Source organism: Thamnophis sirtalis, unplaced genomic scaffold, assembly GCF_051295495.1.
Source record: "Thamnophis sirtalis isolate CommonGarterSnake01/CBP01778 unplaced genomic scaffold, rThaSir2_p1.2 scaffold_11, whole genome shotgun sequence".
In the NCBI taxonomy this organism is placed as follows: Eukaryota; Metazoa; Chordata; class Lepidosauria; order Squamata; family Natricidae; genus Thamnophis; species Thamnophis sirtalis.
Window position 1 is genome coordinate 36,090,133 of NW_028261391.1, and position 21,197 is coordinate 36,111,329.

General features: G+C 43.1%; 1 protein-coding gene across 1 annotated transcript; it reads left to right on the forward strand.

The window, feature by feature from the left end:
* The first annotated feature begins 8,693 nt into the window (after window positions 1-8,693).
* LOC148043608 (adiponectin-like) lies at window positions 8,694-9,291 on the forward strand. The gene has a single exon (XM_087724937.1). The coding sequence runs from the start codon at window positions 8,821-8,823 to the stop codon at window positions 9,289-9,291; it is 471 nt and encodes a 156-aa protein (XP_087581063.1). The 5' UTR covers window positions 8,694-8,820.
* The last annotated feature ends 11,906 nt before the right edge of the window (window positions 9,292-21,197 follow it).

Here is a 21,197-nt window from a genome sequence, read left to right on the forward strand (position 1 = left end):
TATCTTTGTTCCTCTAATACTTTACCTATCGCCTGGAGCCAGCCTAATGTCACCTCCTGGGAAGCCGAAATTAACCAGGAGGGACACGGGTCCAGCACACAAGTGGCAGCACTAAGTCTCCCCATAATCCTGTCCACACCCTCGGGAGTCACAGGATCAAATTCATTCCAGATAGTCTCCATAAGATTAATCCCCATTGACTTGCCTGAATCTACCCAGTCAGAGTCCAGAGCCTGTCCAAATCTGAGCGATTTTGTCCTGTGGATACTGGACTAATTCCTCAACCCTGCCCTGCAAGGGGTCATCCCCAGTTCCTTTATTAAGTAAGGAATGGGTCACCCTAAACAGGGCAGCTGGGCAGTTTCTGCGGATGTGATAAGAGCGGAAAAATGTTCCCATTTTGCCGCTTTTATCGCCACTAAGTAGGACTTAATATGAGTTCTTACTAGTGTTCGGTCAGATTCGGACCAGCTGGCCCTTCAACCACTCTCTATGTGTCTTCTCCGGTGCTTCATCTCCTGGACCTCCTCGGTAAACCAAGGAGCTACCCTGGATTGGCACCGAGTCAGAGGCCGCAAAGGCACAATGCGGTCCAAGGCCCCAGTGGCCGCCCTATCCCAAGCTTCCTTGGGTCGAGCTGTGATGAAGAAAGATAATTATGAATTAACGTGGAAAAAATAATCCCTGCAAGAACCAAAATTGTGAATTCTCAAAAATGGCTAAGTTGATGTTTGGCTATTATAGAGCTGGTAAATACTCACCTGAGGTAACAGCACGGAGACGAATGGATGCAATAACCGTTTATTAACACAACTGACAATGAACAAAAAACTGGGGTCTGACAACTCTTTTATAAGCGAGATGTCAGGCAGCTTGACACTTTTGAATTACTGCCGCTGACAGGGCAGCCTGCTCCCCGGCTTGTGCTTCATATAGGGCAATGACCAAAGTTAGTTTGGATTTAGCTAGCAGGTGGCGCTGAAGCCTTAAATCTCTGCTGCCATAAATCAGCTGTTCCAACCACACCTCATCAAGATCTGGGAATTTGCAAAGATGGAATTAGAGCAGCAGGGCAGGAATCTGGAATGGTGGGAATATTTACAGATTAGAAATAGGTTTAAAAGTGATAAGGTACGGTTTGGGATGTACCCAAACCCTCAGGGGCTAGATAAGATTTTGTTTGGCGGAGATAAGAAAATGTTATCGAAGATTTATCAATTTTTGACCTGTCAAGATGCTAAAGAAGAGATGGATAAAAGCCTTCTAATAACATGGGAGAGAAACTTTGGCTATGAGATTGAAATGGGCAAATGGTGGGATCTATGGAGTAAGACTATTAAACTTACAATATCTACAGCATTTAAAGAAAACATATACAAGATGGTTTATAGGTGGCACTTTCCCCCAACGAGATTAGCCAAAATGTTTCCTGGGTTATCTCCACTGTGTTGGAAATGTGGAAGAAGGGATGGCACATTCTACCATATTTGGTGGTCTTGTACTGAGGCCACGAAATAATGGAGAAGGATTCAAAACTGGCTAAAAAAGGTTACCGGGGCAAAAAAAGAGAAAACAATATTTCCAAGCCTCTTGGTGGCTGTGTTTCTTATTTTCTTCCACTTCCACTTCCTTTCCTTATACTCAAAAAAAGGAAAAATAAATTAAAAAAATACAATAAAGCATTGAAAAAAAGTCGACAGGAAAACTCTTAGACAATTAAAATTATTATGCAAATATTTTTAAAAGGAAAAAACCAGTCCAGTTTAAAAAGTAGAAAACGTTTGTAAAAGTCCAGTCAAATTCCAGCAATAAAAAGTAAGAAGAAGAAAAAACACTCAGTTTGATTCTGGCTTAATCTTGCTACTTAACCTCTTCAGTATTCAACTTTAAGTTTACTTTTAGTCTTTTAGGGTGTTCTCTCAAATAATAATGATGAAAGGTTATCTCACAAAATCAACACACTTTCTTTCCTGCATTCTCTTCCATTCCAGAGCGGTCCCTGACTTCAGCAGCTTTAATGGCTGCCTCGCAGGCGCCGAAAAAAAGGGCTTCTCCTGGATCAACCAGGGACTTTGCAATGTCTCTGGGATCAAAAGAATGTGCCCTACTCTATCACCATCTCTACGGGACGGTTTAGGTCCAAAAGGACCATCCAGCAGCAGAGATATTGACAGTGATTTTGGAGCTGCAAGATTGCATGTCGTACCGCTGTGACATCAGTTTTGCAGAAGGATAATTTACGATAAGGAGAGGCCAAAACTAAAGGAAGCTATCAAAAAAAATAATAATCATGCTTATCAGAAAGTAGATTATAATGTAGATTTCTAAGGTTAGGAATTTCCAGCACCGTTCTGGTCAATAACATCTGAACACCATGACATTTGATACCATGATTCTAATTTGGATGAGAGAGTTATTGCGTATTGTGTAAGAACAAGGCAGCATGTTTCAAATGCTTTTAGATAATCCAGCCAAATATAACTCATTGTATCATTTACATAATATTTCCCTTTTGCAGCTGAGAGCCATGAAGCTGGTCAAATCACAAATTGTTCCATTGGATATGTTTGATGTATACAGAATTTGAGACAGTATCAAAGGTTAAAGCAACGGGACACTTTAAAAATGTATGAACATAGAAAGAACCTGCTTTTTCTTCCCTGTACACTTAACATCCTAAGATATAAAGTAGATATGGACAAGTATGGCATGTCCCATAGATAATTTGTGTCTCCTTTATGTATTTTATTAATCCAAACCATTAAATTTAATAATAATCTGTATTTTTCATCAGCATGATAATTGCTGTATTTTTTTAAAGTAAGGGTTGGCATTATGTATTATATTTCATCTTCATGTTCGTATTTTGCTTTAATCCGACTGTAGAAACAAAAGCCAAACAAAATCAAAAATACATAAATTCACTCTGCAAATTTGATCCTGCCTTACTCCAGTGAACATTATTTATTCTATCATCACATTTTTGTGACCCTTGCTGCAATAAAAATAATTAAAAGTTCAGTGCCTTGGTAGCAACAAGTTACCCTGTCTACAGCAAGTAAAAAATAAGCCACATTAGATTTTAGTGGCGTGCTTAATTCTTGAATTCTCACAATGATGTTGCAATTTGCAATGATGTTGCATATAGTTACCAGATTAGGTAACAAACCTAAAGGGCAGCATCTTAATTGACAGTTCCATGTGCCTCTTTGTAAGAAGTGATCCAAAGACTACTATTCTCTCCACTGCATTTCTGATGTGCCTGCAAACTACAGAGGACCTCACCTAAACAGGTGGTAAGAAAGATGCATTTTGGGACAGATTAGTGCACTAGGCTGTACTTTTCTCCAGAAATTCTGCTTGTCCTCTAATGCACTAATATCATCTATTATTATTTTGAATATTATTATTGACTAAACTGCTTAGTTGGTGCATTTGTCCAAAGGTTCTAAACTGTCTGAATTAATAATCACAGATTGAACATTTAATAGATTATAATTTTAATGTAGAATGTAGCAAGTTTGGAATCTTTTTGAGTTTCATTAATTGCAAATTTGAAATCTTTAACATTTTCTGGCCATTTTCAGTGTCATTAGCTGCGCAGCACAATCTTTTCAACCTGAGCATAAACTTCACTGTCTTAAAAACAACCAGCTAAAGAACTGTAATTTGAATCAATTAGTTAAACTGAAAGTTTTATTTCATGATGCAGTGAGGGATTTTCTCAGAAAAGGAAAATATTGCTTTTCTTCCCTAAAAAAGGGAGGTTGGAGACTGGACGATAGTTTTTAAGAATAGCTGGATCCAGAGAAGGCTTCTTGAGGAGGGGTCTCATCACCGCCTCTTTCAGAGGTTGTGGAAAAGAACCCTCCCGTAATGAAGCATTCGTAATTCTCTGAAGCCAGCCTCGTGTCACCTCCCTGCTGGTCGAAACCAGCCAGGAGGGACACGGATCCAGTAAACAGGTAGAGGCACTCATCCCTCCCATGGCCTTGTCCACTTCATCAGGGGTGACAAGCTGGAACTCATTCCAAGAAATCTGAGCAAGACCCTCCCCCGGCATCTCCGTTGGTTCTGTCCAAGTGGAGTCAAGGTCTGTCCGAATCTGAGCGATTTTGTCTGACAGAAACTGGGCAAACTCCTCAGCCCATCCCTGTAAGGCATCCCCTGCTTCCCCTCCTTTCAGGAGGGAGCGGGTTATCCTAAACATGGCGGCTGTGCGAGATTCTGCAGATGCAATAAGAGCGGAAAAATGTACACATTTTGCCACCTGTATCGCCACTAAATAAGTCCTAGTAAAGGCTCTTAGTAGTGTTTGGTCGGATTCGGAGTTCCTAGCCCTCCAGCATCGCTCTAGGTGTCTCTTTTGGTGCTTCATCTCCTGGAGTTCCTCGGTGAACCAAGGTGCCCTCCCTCCTTGATTCACTGCCGCGGAGAGGCCGCAAAGGTGCTATCCGGTCTAGTGCCTCAGTCGTCGCTGTATTCCATGTGGTGACCAAGGACTCCATCAGATTGTGGGCCAGAGAGTCAGGTATCTCCCCACGCTCCCTCTGAAATCCCAACGGGTCCATCAGGAGCCTGGGGCGGAACCACTTAATCGGTTCCACCTCCCTGCAGTGGGGGAGTAGCTTCCGAAAATCAAGCCACAACAGGAAGTGATCTGACCATGACAAGGGCGAGATCTCTATACCCCTTAATTCAAGATCACGTCTCCACTGCCCCGATAGAAACACTAGGTCGAGCGTGTGTCCCGCTCTATGAGTCAGACCCTGAATTACCTGGGTCAAGTCCATGGTTGTCATGGAAGCCACGAACTCCTGGGCCCCATCAGAGCGTTTGCCTAGGGACGGCAGGTTGAAGTCCCCCAGTACTATCAGTCTGGGGAACTCAACCGCCAACCCGGCTACTGACTCCAAGAGCGCAGGCAGGGCTGTTGTGACGCAGCTGAGAGGTAGGTACATCAAAAACAAGCCCACTTGAACCCCTAGGTCCAACTTCAAGAGAAGGGACTCACACCCTACAGTCTCCGGAGCAGGGATCCTTCGAGGAACTAATGATCCTCGGATAATAATTGCCACTCCCCCGCCCCTTTTTTGCTGTCGTGGTTGGTGGAGCACCTGAAACCCTTCCGGGCACATTTCTGAGAGGGGGACTCCTCCCTCATGGCCCAGCCAGGTTTGCCCCCTCGTCAAGTATTAAGTCCTGGACGAGGGGACCTTTATGAATCACAGACCTGGCATTTAGCAACAACAACCTGAGACCAGGGTCCTGGCTTCTCTTGCCACCAGGTCCTTGAGTTGAGCTTACAGGGCTGGAACAAGGGATCGTTGTGACGTAGTGAGCCCTCCTTCCCCGGTAATGGCTATCCCTGTAGCTCCTGTCAAACCTGCCCTTCCCCATCATGACAGGAATGCTACGGCCCATCCCCATCCCCGTAGACCCCCCTCCCCCCATGGCCCCCACTTCCACCGGCAGGCCAAATCTATCGTTCATTCTAGGACGAGAGGTAGGCCTGGGCCCCCTACCACTTCTGCTTATGCACTCAGTGGAGGAGGCACCAGGCTGCACCCTCTGTCCTCTCATGCATACCCACAGTCACTCTCTCATACATTCCCCACTATGATCAATTAAAAAGAGTACAAAAATACAATGGGTAATATAAATTAGTTAAAATTAAGTGGTTCATTCATCAGCAATCATACCATACACACTCCATGCATAAAATTGCCCAGATCTTGAAAAGTCCAGTCAAGTGGATTTGTGCGGATATGGAAGTCAGGATCAATGATAGTGAAGGAGGGATAATTCCTCTGTTCCTCTCCCCTCCTGTAAGTCCGGAAGAAGCCAAAGAGGGGGCAAGGGCCCAGAGTCTATAATGTCTCGGGTACTTGCAGATGGGGGGGGGACATAAGCACCAGTTTGAAACAGGAGGCAATTTCGCAGCCTCGTCCCCCCTGCTTCTCGTTGTTGGTCCAGAAGAGGCGCAGTCGAAGATAAATCGCAGTGGCAACAACCCATAAAAGGAGGCCGCAGCAAGAGAGAAAGAAGGGGGGGGGAGGCCTGGAAGAACTATGGCGATAGCAAGACCCAGCCTCCCAGTCCCGGCCCACATAGCTACAGTGCCTCACCACCCCCTCCTTGGGATGTGGCGGGGCACAGACCACCACTCCAACAACGTCCAGCCCAAGTCCAACAAGTCCAGCAGTCCCAGTATAAATCAAAAGAAAGACCTCTCTCCAGCAGCACAGCTGAAGGGTGCTGCCGCCGCCATCTACGGAATACTGCCGCCACCGTCAGCCAGAAAGGGGATGTAGAAAACACGGGAACGCCATCCAGGGGCCGCCCGAACGCGACCCCCCCAGGCACTCGCCGCCCAAACGACACCGCCGCCGCCATCCGCAGAATGGCGCTGCTGCCACCGGCGGCGTCAGCCAGCAGAGACACAGAAATGCCGTCCAGGAGCCGCCCGGGAACGCCCCCCTCCAGATAACCATCTGCCTGGCTCGCCTGGTAGCCAGTCTTTTTCAGGGGCTCCTCTTTTTCAAAAAACGGAGACTCAGTTCTGAGAATCTGAATGTTTTCTGCTCCTTGCAAGCCCGAGCGTTTGGCTCGGGCAGCCATCTTCCATCTTGCATGATCTCTGTAGATAAAATAAATGTAAATAGATCAATGAATAAGTAAAAGTGGCAAAGTGGCTTTAAAATAATATTGCAACCAAACCACCCCCAAAGTAAAAATAAAGGTTCCCCTCACACATATGTGCTAGTCATTCCTGACTCTAGGGGGCAGTGCTCATCTCTGTTTCACAGCCAAAGAGCCAGCACTATCTGAATACATCTCCGTGGTCATGTGGGCAGCATGACTAAATGCCGAAGACGCACAGAGCACTGCTACCTTCCCACCAAAGGTGGTTTCTATTTTTCTACTGGCATTTTTACATGCTTTCGAACTGCTTGGTTGGCAGAGGTTGGGACAAATAATGGGAGCTCATTCTATTACGTGGCGCTATGGATGCTTACTGCCGACCGTTTTGATCGACAAAGTTAGCATCTTAGCCACCGAGCCACTGTGTCCAAAACCATCCGTAGTAACATCTTTTTATCCAACTGGGGGGGTGGGGGAAGCCAAGGCCACAGATATGTTCCAGATACTCCAATTTGGTGCATCCATTTGCAATCCTGAAACATTATTTCTTTTCAAAGTAAAGTGATTTTTCTGTTTTCCCAGTATTGTTCACCTGTTCTTTCCATCTTGGGAGGCCTTCTCTTCTTTTTTGTGAATATCCCTGTCCTGCTGATTTGACTGTCAGAACAAATAAGGATGTTACGCAAACACAACTATTAAATATCTACTACCCGTATATTGCCATTCATGTCATGACTGGTATGATACATACTGGCATTTTTATCCTCCCTCCCTGTCATAAAAGCAATATTACAAGAATCCTTATCCTTATCATTACCATGAAAAGCTTATCATCGGTTAAACAGGATAAAGAGATATGTTGTTCTTTTAATAGCTTCCTAAAAGCATCTAGCTGATGATAATCACGTCCTAACAAAGTTCCTATATACAATGAGAAACCACCATGTCCATGTACTAGCAAAGGAAAACAAAATCAACTATTATATCCCTTATTTATTAATGCATACTTATGCATCTACAACAGATAACTATTTATGAGACTTCATGTTTTGCAGAAATTACTGCAATCAAAATAAATGGCAGATTGAAAAAGATGCTCATTTAGGTGATAGAAGATGGTCAAGGATATCTTTATTCTCTTTCTCATTTGAAATAATGCTTACTGTTTCTTCTGCTACTATCAGCACTTTGGTTTTTTGATAATATCCTTTATTTCCTATTGATCCAAATCCACTGTTGCCCCTCAAAGAATTATCTTCTGCCCCATCTACCACTTTTATGGGCAGATAATAGATTTTTCCAGGAATAGCTGGGGAATCCATTCCCATTTGCAAATGCTACTATCTCCTCCATTAGGTAAATGGAGGAGATAGTAGAGCCTGCCGTTCCTCTTGGTAAACTGGATCTCTTACACCAACTAGCACTGGATTCCCATTATAGCTAAACTAGATCCAAGGCCATATGTGCCTTGAGGTATACAAATGAAAATTCCCAAGGGATACCCCCACCCACAACTTTTGATACAGCTATGACCACAGAACTAGAGGTACAGAGATATTTTGAAATGTCCCTAGTGCATCTTTAGGGCTACCTGCATTCAATGGTGTCTGTCTATTTAGAAACACATTCTAGGAGAGTATTGTTGATAGGGATATCAGACTCCTATTCTCTCTACAGCCTTCCTTTTCTATGGAACAATATTTCTCATGTGATTAGAATGGCTCCATATATTGGGAAGCTAGCAGGAAGTGGGGCAACTGCAATTTCTGATTAATGGGCTCTCATAGCCTCAATAACAGTTGAATGTGGGGATCTTCTTAAAACCTGAACACCAAAACGTACAACTATGAAGAAGATTAAGCTAGGAGTCATTCTATTTGTCCTTGGTGGAGTACTATCACTAAACTCATAACTCTGAAAAGGTGAAGTGCTTGGAATTCATGAGTAATAACCTCTGATAAATAATCACAGGATTCATCGCTAACTGTAATATTAGTTATAACTGCTGTTATTGCCATTTATAAGAGGACTTTGGTGTCTTGAAGAGAAATAGAGGGTAATATAATGCAATCAGATATGAGTCTTCAGTTAAATGAGAATGAACTATCCTAATATAAAAATTCAATTTACTTTATAGGTGGACCGGGTGAAAGGGGAGATAACGGACTTCCTGGTATGCCAGGTGCTCGAGGAGTACCAGGTCTTCCAGGCTTTCCAGGATCGAAGGGGGAAAGTGCCAGTGTCTATCGATCTGCCTTTAGTGTTGGTTTAACATCCAAAGTTTCTTATATTAATATGCCTATCAAATTTACAAAGGTCTTCTACAATGAACAAAATCACTACAATACCGTCACAGGAAAGTTCCAATGCACCATTTCTGGAGTATATTATTTTGCATATCATCTCAGTGTATATGCCTCAGATCTGAAAGTTAGTTTATTCAAGAAGGACACAGCAATCATAATCACCTATGACCAGTACCAGGAAAACAATGTGGATCAGGCTTCTGGATCTGTTTTACTCCATTTGGAATCGGGGAATGAAGTCTGGCTACAGTTATATGGAGAAGAAAATAGTAGTGTCTATGCTGATAATGTTAATGATTCAACTTTCATGGGATTTCTGCTTCATCCTGATTTGAATTGAGTTGTAGAATGGGGATGAAGTAGGGAAGATGGAAAACAGCCAAGCATGATATGGACTCCATTTTTCTTGTAGACTTCTGGTATGTTAGAAACACAAATAGCCTTGGGTGGTTCAAATTTGAATGCTTATTGCTTGCATATTATGATTTCTGTGTGTAAGTCATCAAATATTTGTATTCCTTCATACCACTTCAATGGTTTTCAGTTCATACATTCAGTTGTCGGTTATGCAATAATCAGATACAATGAAATCAAGTAATAAGCATATGCACAAACATGAGTACATGTGCACAAACCAGTGGTGGGTTCCGGATCCTGTTGCAACTGGTGAAGTGCAATGGGGCTGGGTGCCCACCACATGAATGTGTGCAGCGTGCACATGCGTACTTACCGCCCACAATGCTCTGCAACCCCTCTGCGATGCTCCAGCTGCTTGGCGGAGCATCACGCCGGCATTGTATGGTCCTTGCATTTGTGCGGAAGCCCTAAAAACTTCAAATACCGGTATAGAGCGCGGGCAGGCAGGTAGGCCCTCCGGAACACTATACCGGAACAGTACCTGGTGCTCCCGGCAGGTACCAGTACGCCCGTACCGGGGCATACCGGTCGTAACCCACCACTGGCACAAACACACACAGACATAAGATTTCAGCCTATATTTACTCAAGATAATGTTACAGTATGTTTATTTATAGTTACATCACAAAGAATAAAAAAAATGATCGGATTTACAATTGTATTAAGACTTAATGGAGTTTGAGTTTGGATTTGCATATAATATATATACAGGCACTGTGGTTTGTAAACCACGTTTTATAGCTTGGCATGCTGTGTAACTTTAGCTAATTGTGATTTATTTAATCAACTATGGTAATATCATGATGTGTGAATCAAGCCAGTGAGATAAAGCTTTAGCATCACAATTTTCAGAATGATTCTTGTTTAGACCTAAATTAAAATTTCAGTTGCATTTAAACTCATATCTTTGTTCCTTTAATACTTTACTTTACTTTATTGGACTTATATGCCACCCTTCTCCCAAAGGACTCAATGCAGCATACAACACAAAAACACATATAAGAAAAGGTAAAAAAGATTAAATAGGAAATCCAATAACCTTCAATTGACAATTTAAATCAAATTTAGGATTAAATTAAAATTAACAATTAAAATTAATAATTTAATTTATTCTATTCAGGCCAGGCCAGCTTGCTGAAAACGCCAACTTTTTATGGCGCGCCGGAAGGACCGGAGGTCAGGGATTAGGGAAGGCTCTCCCACAGATAAAGCTCTCCCCCTGGGGATCGCCAGCTGACACTGCCTGGCCAACGGCACCCTGAGGAGGCCAACTCTGTGGGAGTAGGAGGCTACTGGTGGCAGTAGGTCTCACAAGTACCCTGGGTCTAAGCCATGGAGCGCTTTAAAGATCATAATTAACACCTTGAATCGCACCCGGAAAACAACCACAACCAGTGCAGGCCACCTAAAAGGGGTGTAACGGGGAGCACCTAGGTACCCCCATGACAACCCATGCGGCTGCATTCTGGACCAGCTGGAGCCTCCGGGTGCTCTTCAAGGGCAACGCCATGTAGAGAGCATTACAGTAGTCCAGGTGAGAAAGGACGAGGGTGTTAGTGACTGTGCACACGGCATCCCAATCCAGGAAGGGGCGCAACTGGCATACCAGGCAGACCTGGTAGAAGGCCCCCCTGGTCACAGCCATAAGATGTTCTTCTAAACTAAGCCGAGCATCCAGGAGGACTCCCAGATTGCGGGCCCTCTCTGAGGGGGCTAAAATTTCTTCCCCTTATCATCAAATAGGTTACCTGATGCACTAATCACGCTGACGGGTACCACCGCCACTCAGTCTTGGAGGGATTAAGCTTGAGCCTGTTCATCCCCACCCAGATCCGCACATCCTCCAGGCACCGGAACATCATGTCAAGGGCATCATTGGGGTGGTTTGGGGTAGAGATGAAAAGTTGGGTATCATCAGCATATTTATGATACCATACCCCAAAACCACGGATGATGTCACCCAGCAGTTTCATATATATGTTGAACAGGAGGGGTGAGAGGACCGACCCCTGGGGCACCCCACAAGTGAGGCACCTTGGGCTCGATCTCTGCCCTCCAGTTAACACGAACTGCGATCGATCCAAGAGGTAGGAGGAGAACCACCGCAAAATGGTGCCCCTCACTCCCAACCCCCAAGTCATTACAATAGGATACCATTGTCGATCGTATTGAAAACCACTGAGAGGTCTAATAAGACTAGGACAGAGGAGCAACTCCTGTCCTGGGCCCGCCAGAGATCATAAACTAATGTGACCAATGCCGTCTCAGTGCTGTACCCGTGCCTGAAACCTGACTGAAACGGATCCAGGTAGGCAGCTTCATCCAGGTACTGGGGAAGTTGACGTGCTACCACATTCTCAACAACCTTCACTACAAAGCAGAGGTTGGAGACCAGACGATAGTTGGCTAAAGAAACTGGGTCCAGGGAAGGCTTCTTAAGGAGGGGCCTTATCACTGCCTCCTTCAAGGTGGTGGGAAAGAACCCATCCCTCAATGAAGCGTTGGTAATCGCCTGGAGCCAGCCTCATGTCACCTCCCGGGAAGCCGAAACGAACCAGGAGGGACACAGGTCCAGCACACAAGTGGCAGCACTGAGTCTCCCCATAATCCTGTCCACACCCTCGGGAGTCACAGGATCAAACTCATTCCAGATAGTCTCCACAAGATTAATCCCCATCGACTTGCCTGAATCTACCCAGTCAGAGTCCAAGCCTGTCCGAATCCGAGCAATTTTGTCCTGCAGATACTGGACTAATTCCTCAACCCTGCCCTGCAAGGGGTCATCCCCAATTCCTTGATTAAGTAAGGAATGGGTCACCCTAAACAGGGCAGCTGGGCAGTTTCTGCGGATGTGATAAGAGCGGAAAAATGTTCCCATTTTGCCGCTTTTATCGCCACTAAGTAGGACTTAATATGAGTTCTTACTAGTGTTCGGTCAGATTCGGACCAGCTGGCCCTTCAACCACTTTCTATGTGTCTTCTCCGGCACTTAATCTCCCGGAGCTCCTCAGTAAACCAAGGAGCTACCCGGGATTGGCACCGAGTCAGAGGCCGCAAAGGCGCAATGCGGTCCAAGGCCCCAGTGGCTGCTCTATCCCAAGCTTCCACTAGGGCCTAGGTCGAACTGTGAGCAAGGGATTCAGGAAAAGTCCCAAGCTGCATCAGGAAACTTTCAGGGTCCATCAGGTGCCTGGGGCGGAACCATCTAATCGGTTCCACCTCCCTGCGGTGGGCGGTAGCAGTATGGAAGTCAAGCCTGAGGAGGAAATGATCAGACAATGACAAGGGTTGAATAACAATATCCCCTAAAACTAGATCATTCATTCACTATCCAGAGAGAAAAATCAGGTCGAGCGTGTGTCCCTTGTTATGAGTGGGGTGTCGAATTAACTGAGTTAGGTCCATAGCCGTCATGGAAGCCATGAACTCCCAAGCTGAATCGGATGTCTCACCAATGGAAGGCAGATTGAAATCTCCCAGGACCATAAGCCTGGAGAAATCAATCGTCAGCCCGGCTAACACATCCAGCAGCTCAGGCAGGGCCAATGAAATGCAGCAGGGAGACAGGTACATGACAAAAGGCCCACCTGATCTCCAAGGCCCCACTTCACAAAAAGGGGACTCACACCCACCTATCTGAGGCACAGTGACCTCCCGAGGTCCAAGACTTTCCCTAATAACCACTGCCAATTTTGGGCTTAAAATTACGTTATTTTGTAGAAAAATGCTACACACAGGGGTTAAGTTATTATTTTATTCAGAAGGCCTGGGTTCTTTGATGATGGGAGATAATTATGAATTAACGTGGAAAAATTAATCCCTGCAAAAACAAAAATTGTGAATTCTCAAAAATGGCTAAGTTGATGTTTGGCTATTATAGAGCTGGTAAATACTCGCCTGAGGTAACAGCACGGAGACGAATGGATGCAATAACAGTTTATTAACACAACTGACAATGAACAAACAACTGGGGTCTGACAGCTCTTTTATAAGCGAACTGTCAGACAGTCAACCAATAGGGAGCCTGCCCTGCTCCCACCAGACTGTATCCGCCCCGGAGCCAATAAACAAACATTTCCCACTTGATTGACACTTCTGCCTGGAGGCATCAGGATGTAGCACTCCTTCCCCCTGGATTGCACATATATAGTCTCTGAGGTAGGCAGGCTTCCAGTGAATCCTCCCAGAGCACCTTAGTTCTTGTCTCTGCTCCTCCTCTGCTGATGGTGTATTCTTGGCACAGCCATTTTGATGAAGGGGTGGGCCTTCAGGAGGCAAAAAAATGCTGTATGTATCTCCTTACATATAATTCTGAGCTATAAAAACATTCTACATAAATTAAGTTTGTGTTGTAGAGACAATCCCCTTAAATTCATAGCCCATATTCCATGTATATTGAGCCTCCAATAGGGACACAAGGCCCATTTCATAACTCCTTACTTGATGAACTATCCAGACATTTTCTTTTTTTAAAATTTTTGTTGTTGTTACAGATACATTTTGTGCGTTTCTTCCACAATCATTACATATACTTCATTCAAATTGAGTTGTACATTTTAGAATTTATGTATTTTACTATCACTGTACCACAATTTTCATTTGATTACAGTTACTTAAACGTGTTTTTATCTAAAATCATTTATATTTGAAGATACAACCATCTACTGGCATACTTTCGCAATCTCAATGAGTCTGCCATAACTTTACATCTTTATAACATATTCTAAAAGAAAGTCAGTTAGTAGGATATCTAACATTCCCTCTCCTTCCCCCCAGAACTCACAAATTAACGCTTCTGTCCAATTTGCTTTTACTAGTACAACATACCTGTATATATCATTAAATATTATCCATTAACATTTCCTTGTTATTATTGTAGTTAACTAAAATTATTTACTATTTATCTCACCTCTCCTCTCCTCAGGCCCAAAAGAGATTATACCTTTATAACCCGCTCTAAACAGAAATTTATTAAGAAGATTTATAGGTCTTTTCCCTAAGTCCCAGATTACAATTTATATCCAGTTTATTTTACTAATTAAGGTTATCATTTCATTAGTATTATTGTAGTTAATTACATGTTAACAAAATAAACATTTAAAATCTAAGACAATCTAAGAGATGTTAACATTTCTACTTAATAATCATCAGAAGTATCCATTAACATTTCCTTATTATTATTATAGTTAAAAGAAAAAAAAATGAATTGTTTGCTATTTGTATCATCTCTCTTCTCTTCTGACCCAAATTAATTATACCTTCATAACAAGATCTAAGCAAAAATTTGTTAATAAGATTTATAAGTCTTTTTGCCAGATCCCAATTTACAATTTATGGCCTGATTATTTATCCTAATTAAGGTTATCATTTCATTATTAATATCATAGTAAATTATATGTTAACGAATAAACATTCAGTGATAATCTAAAACAGTCTACAGAATACTAAAATCCCTACTTATTAATCATCAAAAATTAGTTAACTTTTTATCATCAACTAGCATTATCAACCAGTATCTTTCCAGTAGCAAAATGGTCTTATCTCTCTTGCCAGCTATTGTGTCAATTCTCTTTTCAGCTCTTTTCCAGAGTTTTGAACTTCTCTCCGCACTTTGTAGCTTAGAAGATCTCTCATGTAGTTTTGTTGCCCTTGAATTGTTATTAACATAAGCTTAGCTTTGGTTATCAAACTTATTTCTGGATAGATTTGTCTTCTTAACTCCATTCTTTTTGCTCTTTTTTTTCTCCTGCATCTTGGAATTTGGTATAAAGCTCCAAATTGTCAAAGTCACTTTTCCAGCTTCCCTTCTTTCCGCTTACACTCACATTTACTCCATTAATGAGTTCATCTATTATCTTGTCTTTGTTTTCTGTATTTTCATTCTCTTCTTTAATTTTTGGGGCTCCAATCCCATCATCTTTTGCTGTGATACCCAATAGTCTGTCCAATTTCTTGTCAAATCTCTCTAATCCTTCTAAAATGTTTTGAAGTCCAGCCAGGATGTTTTGAAATTTTAAGTTTTCCTCATCTGAATATTGATCCATTTTTCCAAAAGAAAAGAAATGTAAAGAAAAAGAAAAAAGAGGAATCTGATAATCACTGCCACTCTAGCCTGTCAATTTTTTTTGAAGAATATATCTATATTTATTTTAAATCTTAAACACAAGTTCTTTTGTGGTTTTCAAAGTAGAAGGGTTCTTGCCTTTTTCTTTCCTTTTCCTTCTCTTGCCAAAATATTTTCCAAGAGCACCTGCAAAACAATGTTTGTGCCCTTGAGTCTTTATCAGGTTTTATAAACAAGTTCCAAACCCTTCCATTACAAAGTCAGTGAAGTCAAATAGAAATGAACAAAAGATACATTGCTTAAAAAAAAAAAACTTCAGACTCAGGCTTCCGAATGGCAGATTCACATTTTTTTATACTTTTTCTTTAATTATTTTAATATAATTTTATAACAATTAGGAGGAATTTGTTACAATAAAAAAAGTTTTAGTTTAAGCCAAAAAAAATTAAGGTAGTAAAGAATAGAGGAAAAAAATCAGTACATTCACTTCAAGAGGAGAAACAGGAAACGTTGCAATCACTTCAATCCACAAAACATCGTTACAAGCAAGAGCAAAAAACTTTCTAAGGCAGTCCAATAAGGATTAAATTCACCACTTTATTCTTACTTAGAGGACTAATTTATCTTTTAAAAAAAGGCAATCTTCTGAAAGTAAAAAAAAAGCCTCACCAGATAGAACACTTTCACTTCTTCTTTTCCTTCCGGAGCCATCTCCGAATTTGTCAGCCTGGGGGCTGCCTGTTTGCCGCCGGTTGCAAGCGCTTCCCTTGGGTCAATCAGGGACTTTGCGGTATCCCTGCGACCAGCAAGGTTTTGTCTTCCTCATCATTGTCTCTTCGGGATGGTTTAGGTCCTACCGGACCATCCAGGGGCAAAAGTGTCATCGGCGGACTCGGACTGTCAAGTCTGCACAATGTATCATTACGATGTTGGCTCCTCCTTTTTCCAACATTGGCTCCTCCTTTTTCTAGTATCCAGACATGTTCAACTTACTTTAAGTAGAGCCATTCCTGTTGGATCAAGATGACCCAGTTTCCTTGAATGTGGCAAAATGTTGTATCTACAAAACATGTTGAAGCTGAATATTTGACTTAAGTTGCAGAATTCTAGTTAGTGATCATAATAAAAAATGAAAGCATTAAGGCAGTATTGGGACAAAATCTGTCTGTTCAGTATTCACAGTGAACCCTATGTTACATGCTTGCTATTAGTCCATTAAAAAGCACACAACTTAGCTATTAAAAAGCCATCTTGGTTGTTCATAATCCAAAATCTCTACCATACTTTCTGTCATTTGTGATTTTTCTTTTTCTTCATTCCCTTTCTGCCACACTCAAAAGGACTCTGGTTATTCCATTAAGGCAATTAAAGACAATTTGCCCAGAGCTAACCACATATCAACCAATGAGCCACAGTGGCATAGTGGTTAGACTGCAGTACTGCAGGTTACTTCTACTGACTGATGGCTGACTGCAATTTGGCAGTTCAAATCTCACCAAGCTCAAGATTGACTCAGTCTTCCATCCTTCCAAGGTGGGTAAAGCGAGGATTGAAATTGTGGGGGCAATATGCTGGCTTTGTAAACTGCTTAGAGAGGATTATAAAGCCCTGTGAAGTGGTATATGATCCTAAGTGCTACTGCTATTGCTATCCTCACTGAGACTGAATAACCTAAAGCAGCGCTTCTCAACCTGTGAGTTGTGACCCCTTTGAGGGTCGAACGACCCTTTCACAGCGGTCGCCTAAGAGTCTTGAGTATGGCTCTTCCACAACTCATGCTCCCTGACCCCACAATGGTGCCGGCCGGGGAGCTGTGGCTAATGCCAGCAATGGAGCCATGGTGCTTGACTGGTGGCAGTGGCGGCTGTGGCATTGCGGGGTGCTTCTGCTGGGCGCGCTGCTCTCACTCTTGGGCACCTGTCTCCACTACAGCCTGCTGCTCCTCTGCTGCACCCCCAGCCATCCCCTGATGCTGCCCCACTTGCTGCCCACCCTCCCTGCTCGCCGCCAGCAAGAAACTTCTGCAGAAGTGGCACACCTGACCCTTTGCCCTCTGTCCACTGCCCGCCTGCCCCCTTGACCTGGCTGGTGGGTGACGGGGGCAGCAGGAGCAACTGGGCCAAAGCGGCGGTGGCAAAGCAGCTCCCGTACATGCTGATTGTGGCCATCCAGACATGCGCGCCCTCGGCACTGAGCCCCACTTTTTCGACCAGCACTATGAGTGGGGCCTGGAGTGGTACCAATGAGGTGGCTCAGTGGAACTCAGGAAGCAGCCACCACAGGGAATGGGTGGGGGGAGAGCTGCCCAGCATCCCCTGCCTGTCGAGCCAGGTCGCCTGACCACGTCAGGGCTGGAGCTTCAGAATCTCTGCATCTCAGGTTCCCCTGTGACTCTCCAGCTCACTCAGGTGCCTGTCCTGTGCCCCCGTACACTTTCCCAGGTGCCCCGCCGACTCTTCTCCTGCTCCTCGCCCAGTCAGAGGAGGCGGCGGCGGGAAGTAGTGCTCCTGCTCCCCGTCCATTCCCCATTTCCCGGCTGAGACTTCCTTTCCTCCTCCTTCTCCTCCTTCTCCTCCTTCTCCTCCTTCTCCTCCTTCTCCTCCTTCTCCTCTAGCAATCCCCTGGCCAGCTGTGGTGTGGCCGGGAGGGTGCACACACATGGGGAGACCACCCACAAGTGAACATCAGACCGCAACAAAGGTGTTCACGGGGTGGGTGGCTGCTCGCTTAAGGAGGGTCTTAACAGGGCACAAAAGGATGTGGCTTCTCTCCTGCACTAAGGCTCCAGCCATGACCTGCTGTGTCCTCCATGTCTTTGGCCGAGTGCGGAGGGCACAAGCTCAAACCTAAAGTGGCAGGAAGCAAAGGCTGCCTAATGGGCAAATGTGGTGCAAAGGGAGGTACAGGGCTGCTTCACTCCTGCACTCTGGAGACCCTCCTCCTTCTCCCTCTCTTTCTCCTCTTGTGCAAGGGGGAGGGATGACACAGCAAGGCCAGGGGATTGTGAGAGGGGGAGGAGGGTCACCTGAAGGGAGGCCTCCATCATGACTGCTGATTGTTCCTCAGAAGAGAGAGATGGAGAGAAGGGGGAGAGAGGGAGAGAGAAAGAGAGTGATGGGGAGAGGGAGGGAGAGATAGGAGGGAGGGAGAGAGGGAGAAAGAGATGGGGAGAGGGAGGGAGAGGAATGAGAGAGGGGGAGGAAGGGAGATAGGGAAAAAGAGAAATGAAGGGAGGGAGAGAGAAAGAGATGAGAGGGAGGGAGGGAGAGAGATGGGAGAGGGAGAGCGAAAAAGAGATGGGAGAGGGAAAATCAGAGAGATGGAGTAGAGGGAGAGACAGATAAAGAGTTTAGAGAGGGAGGGAGAAAGAGAGAGATGGGAGAGGGAGAAAGAGAGAGGGGGAGAGGGAGAAATGTGTGTATGTGTGTGTGTGTATATTTGTGTATTGCCCAAAGAAAAGAAAACAGCCACAAAACCTGGGAAGCCGTGGCTAGGGGGTAGCCAAGTGACTTGGTGGGAATGAGTAACATCGAGTTGGCCATGCTCACTCAGGTTTTGTGGCTCCCGGTGTTTTGTTTTCTCTGGGAAACGGGCCCAAGTGACTCTTTGAGTGTTTAAGATTGCAGACCTCTGGCCTAAGACCATTGGAAAACACATATTTTCGATGGTCTTAGGAAACAAGACACTGGTTCCTATGGTTGGGGGTCACCACAACATGAGGAACTGTATTAAAGGGTCACGGCATTGGGAAGGTTGAGAACCACTGGCCTAAAGGCTATAATACTATAAGATTCATTTCAGTGTTTAAGAATATTTAACATTGACAGAAAGGAATAATACACTGGCCATGTTATAAAATATAAAATAAAATGGAGAGGAATACTAAAATACAAAGATGCATTAACAAAACAGAAAATAATTAAAGAATTATTGAAATAAAAAGGCATTCTAATGTATAACTCAGACTAAACTATATTTCCCTTGAATGAACATCCTAAATTAACTTATTTTTCAAAAGTACAGAAAGCAATTTCCAAAAAAATAGAGTAAGCATGAGGGTTTGAAAAAAGTTGTTTGAATGGAGATAATATATTATAGTAGCTCTTTCAAAATTGAAGTTAAAAATTGGACCTATGTACCAGATATTTCAGCAAAATTAGTCTTAAAGCATCAGAGTTTGGTCTATTCTAAGATCACACTTAGTTCCTTGTGACTTGGTCAGTAATTATCTCTCTTCTATAATTTACCTTGGTTGCTTTTGGCTCAGTGAAACTATTCCTGGGAAAGTCTCATTGATAAAAAATATTTGAGATCTCAACTTATCCTGCAGTCACTGCAAATATCCACAAGAGGGTGCCAAGTTATCAACAACAAAAATAATTTTCTAATAGGTTCTTAAGTGCTTGGTTTTTTTAAGACCAGTAGTGAACAGGGATGCCTGAAAATTAATTAGATTTTTACCTAAAATCAAAATACAGCTTGCTTTGTTTTATAACTTGATTAGTTTTTATCACTTAAATGTACTTTTTTGGTCAATATGTACAGCTTATTATTGTTTAGAATCCTCAAGTAGGTGGCATGTAAATTGTATTAAATAAATGAAATATTAAATATTCAGAATATAGCTGCATGTTGGAATATTGCCCATGGCAAACAGATTCTGCTGTTTCTATCGCAATATTTGAAAGGCATTATTATACCTTTGAAATCTGATGACTTAAAATATATATTTTCTAATTAATGAGCTGCAATAAGTTTTAGATAAAAGGATTTAATACAAAACTGACAATTTAGAGCACTGCCAAGTTGAAATAATAGTTTGATATAGGCACCACTGAGAGTAAGTATAATGTGCAGTTTGAAGTGTGCTCGCCACTCAATAAAGTGATTAGTTTTTCCAAGAGACTGCATTGCTGGGTTTGTCAGCATAATGTCTAAAGATACCAATGTGCCAATGGACACCATTCTTAGTGTCTGTAGGCCAGTACTAGCCAGTACTGCTTTCCAGCCTCTTCTAAGCAGTTTATATATTGCCCCCAACAATATGGATCCTTGTTTTACCCACCTCGGAAGGATGGAATGCTGAATCAACTCTGAGCCTGGTGAGATTTGAACTGCCAAATTGCTGAACTGCCAAACTGACATCAGCAGAAGTAGTCTGCAGTACTGCATTCTAACCACTGCGTCACCACAGCTCTATAATGGGATATCGCAGGAGATGATAATTAGATGGAGTTAACTGATAGAATATTGATGCTTTTGAATTTTGATATGGGAGAAGACTCTTGAGAATATTATGGAGAGCCAAGAAAACAGACAAACATATTGTACAAATCGATCCAGAGTTGTCATTCATCAAAATTGCTAGGCTTGAATTACAATATCCAAGATCCAGCTCTCTTGAGATGCCTATAATGCCGGGAAAGGAAGAAAAGAGAATAAGAGCATTAACAGCAGCAAGGTGAATGGATGGACTTGATTACAGTGGTGATGACTGAACTGATGGAAGACCCGAAGGACTACATTGGGAACAGATTATTCTGGAACCATCCAGGTAATGCAAGCAATTTATCCTGGAGTTTTGGTGAGTGCAAAAGTTTTAATTACTACCTATGTACTTGGTAATATTTCAATTGGTCTCTATATCTTGATCTGTAGACATTAATATGTGGGTAATAACTACAGTATATTATGCCCAATGTCAGCTGTTGCCATTCAAAGTATTGTTAAAGAGAAATTAGAAGGAGTCTTTCAATAATTCTATT

What these genes read in the sequence shown, in the direction of transcription:
- LOC148043608 (XM_087724937.1), top strand. Translation starts at nt 8,821, where the DNA reads ATGCCAGGTGCTCGAGGAGTACCAGGTCTTCCAGGCTTTCCAGGATCG.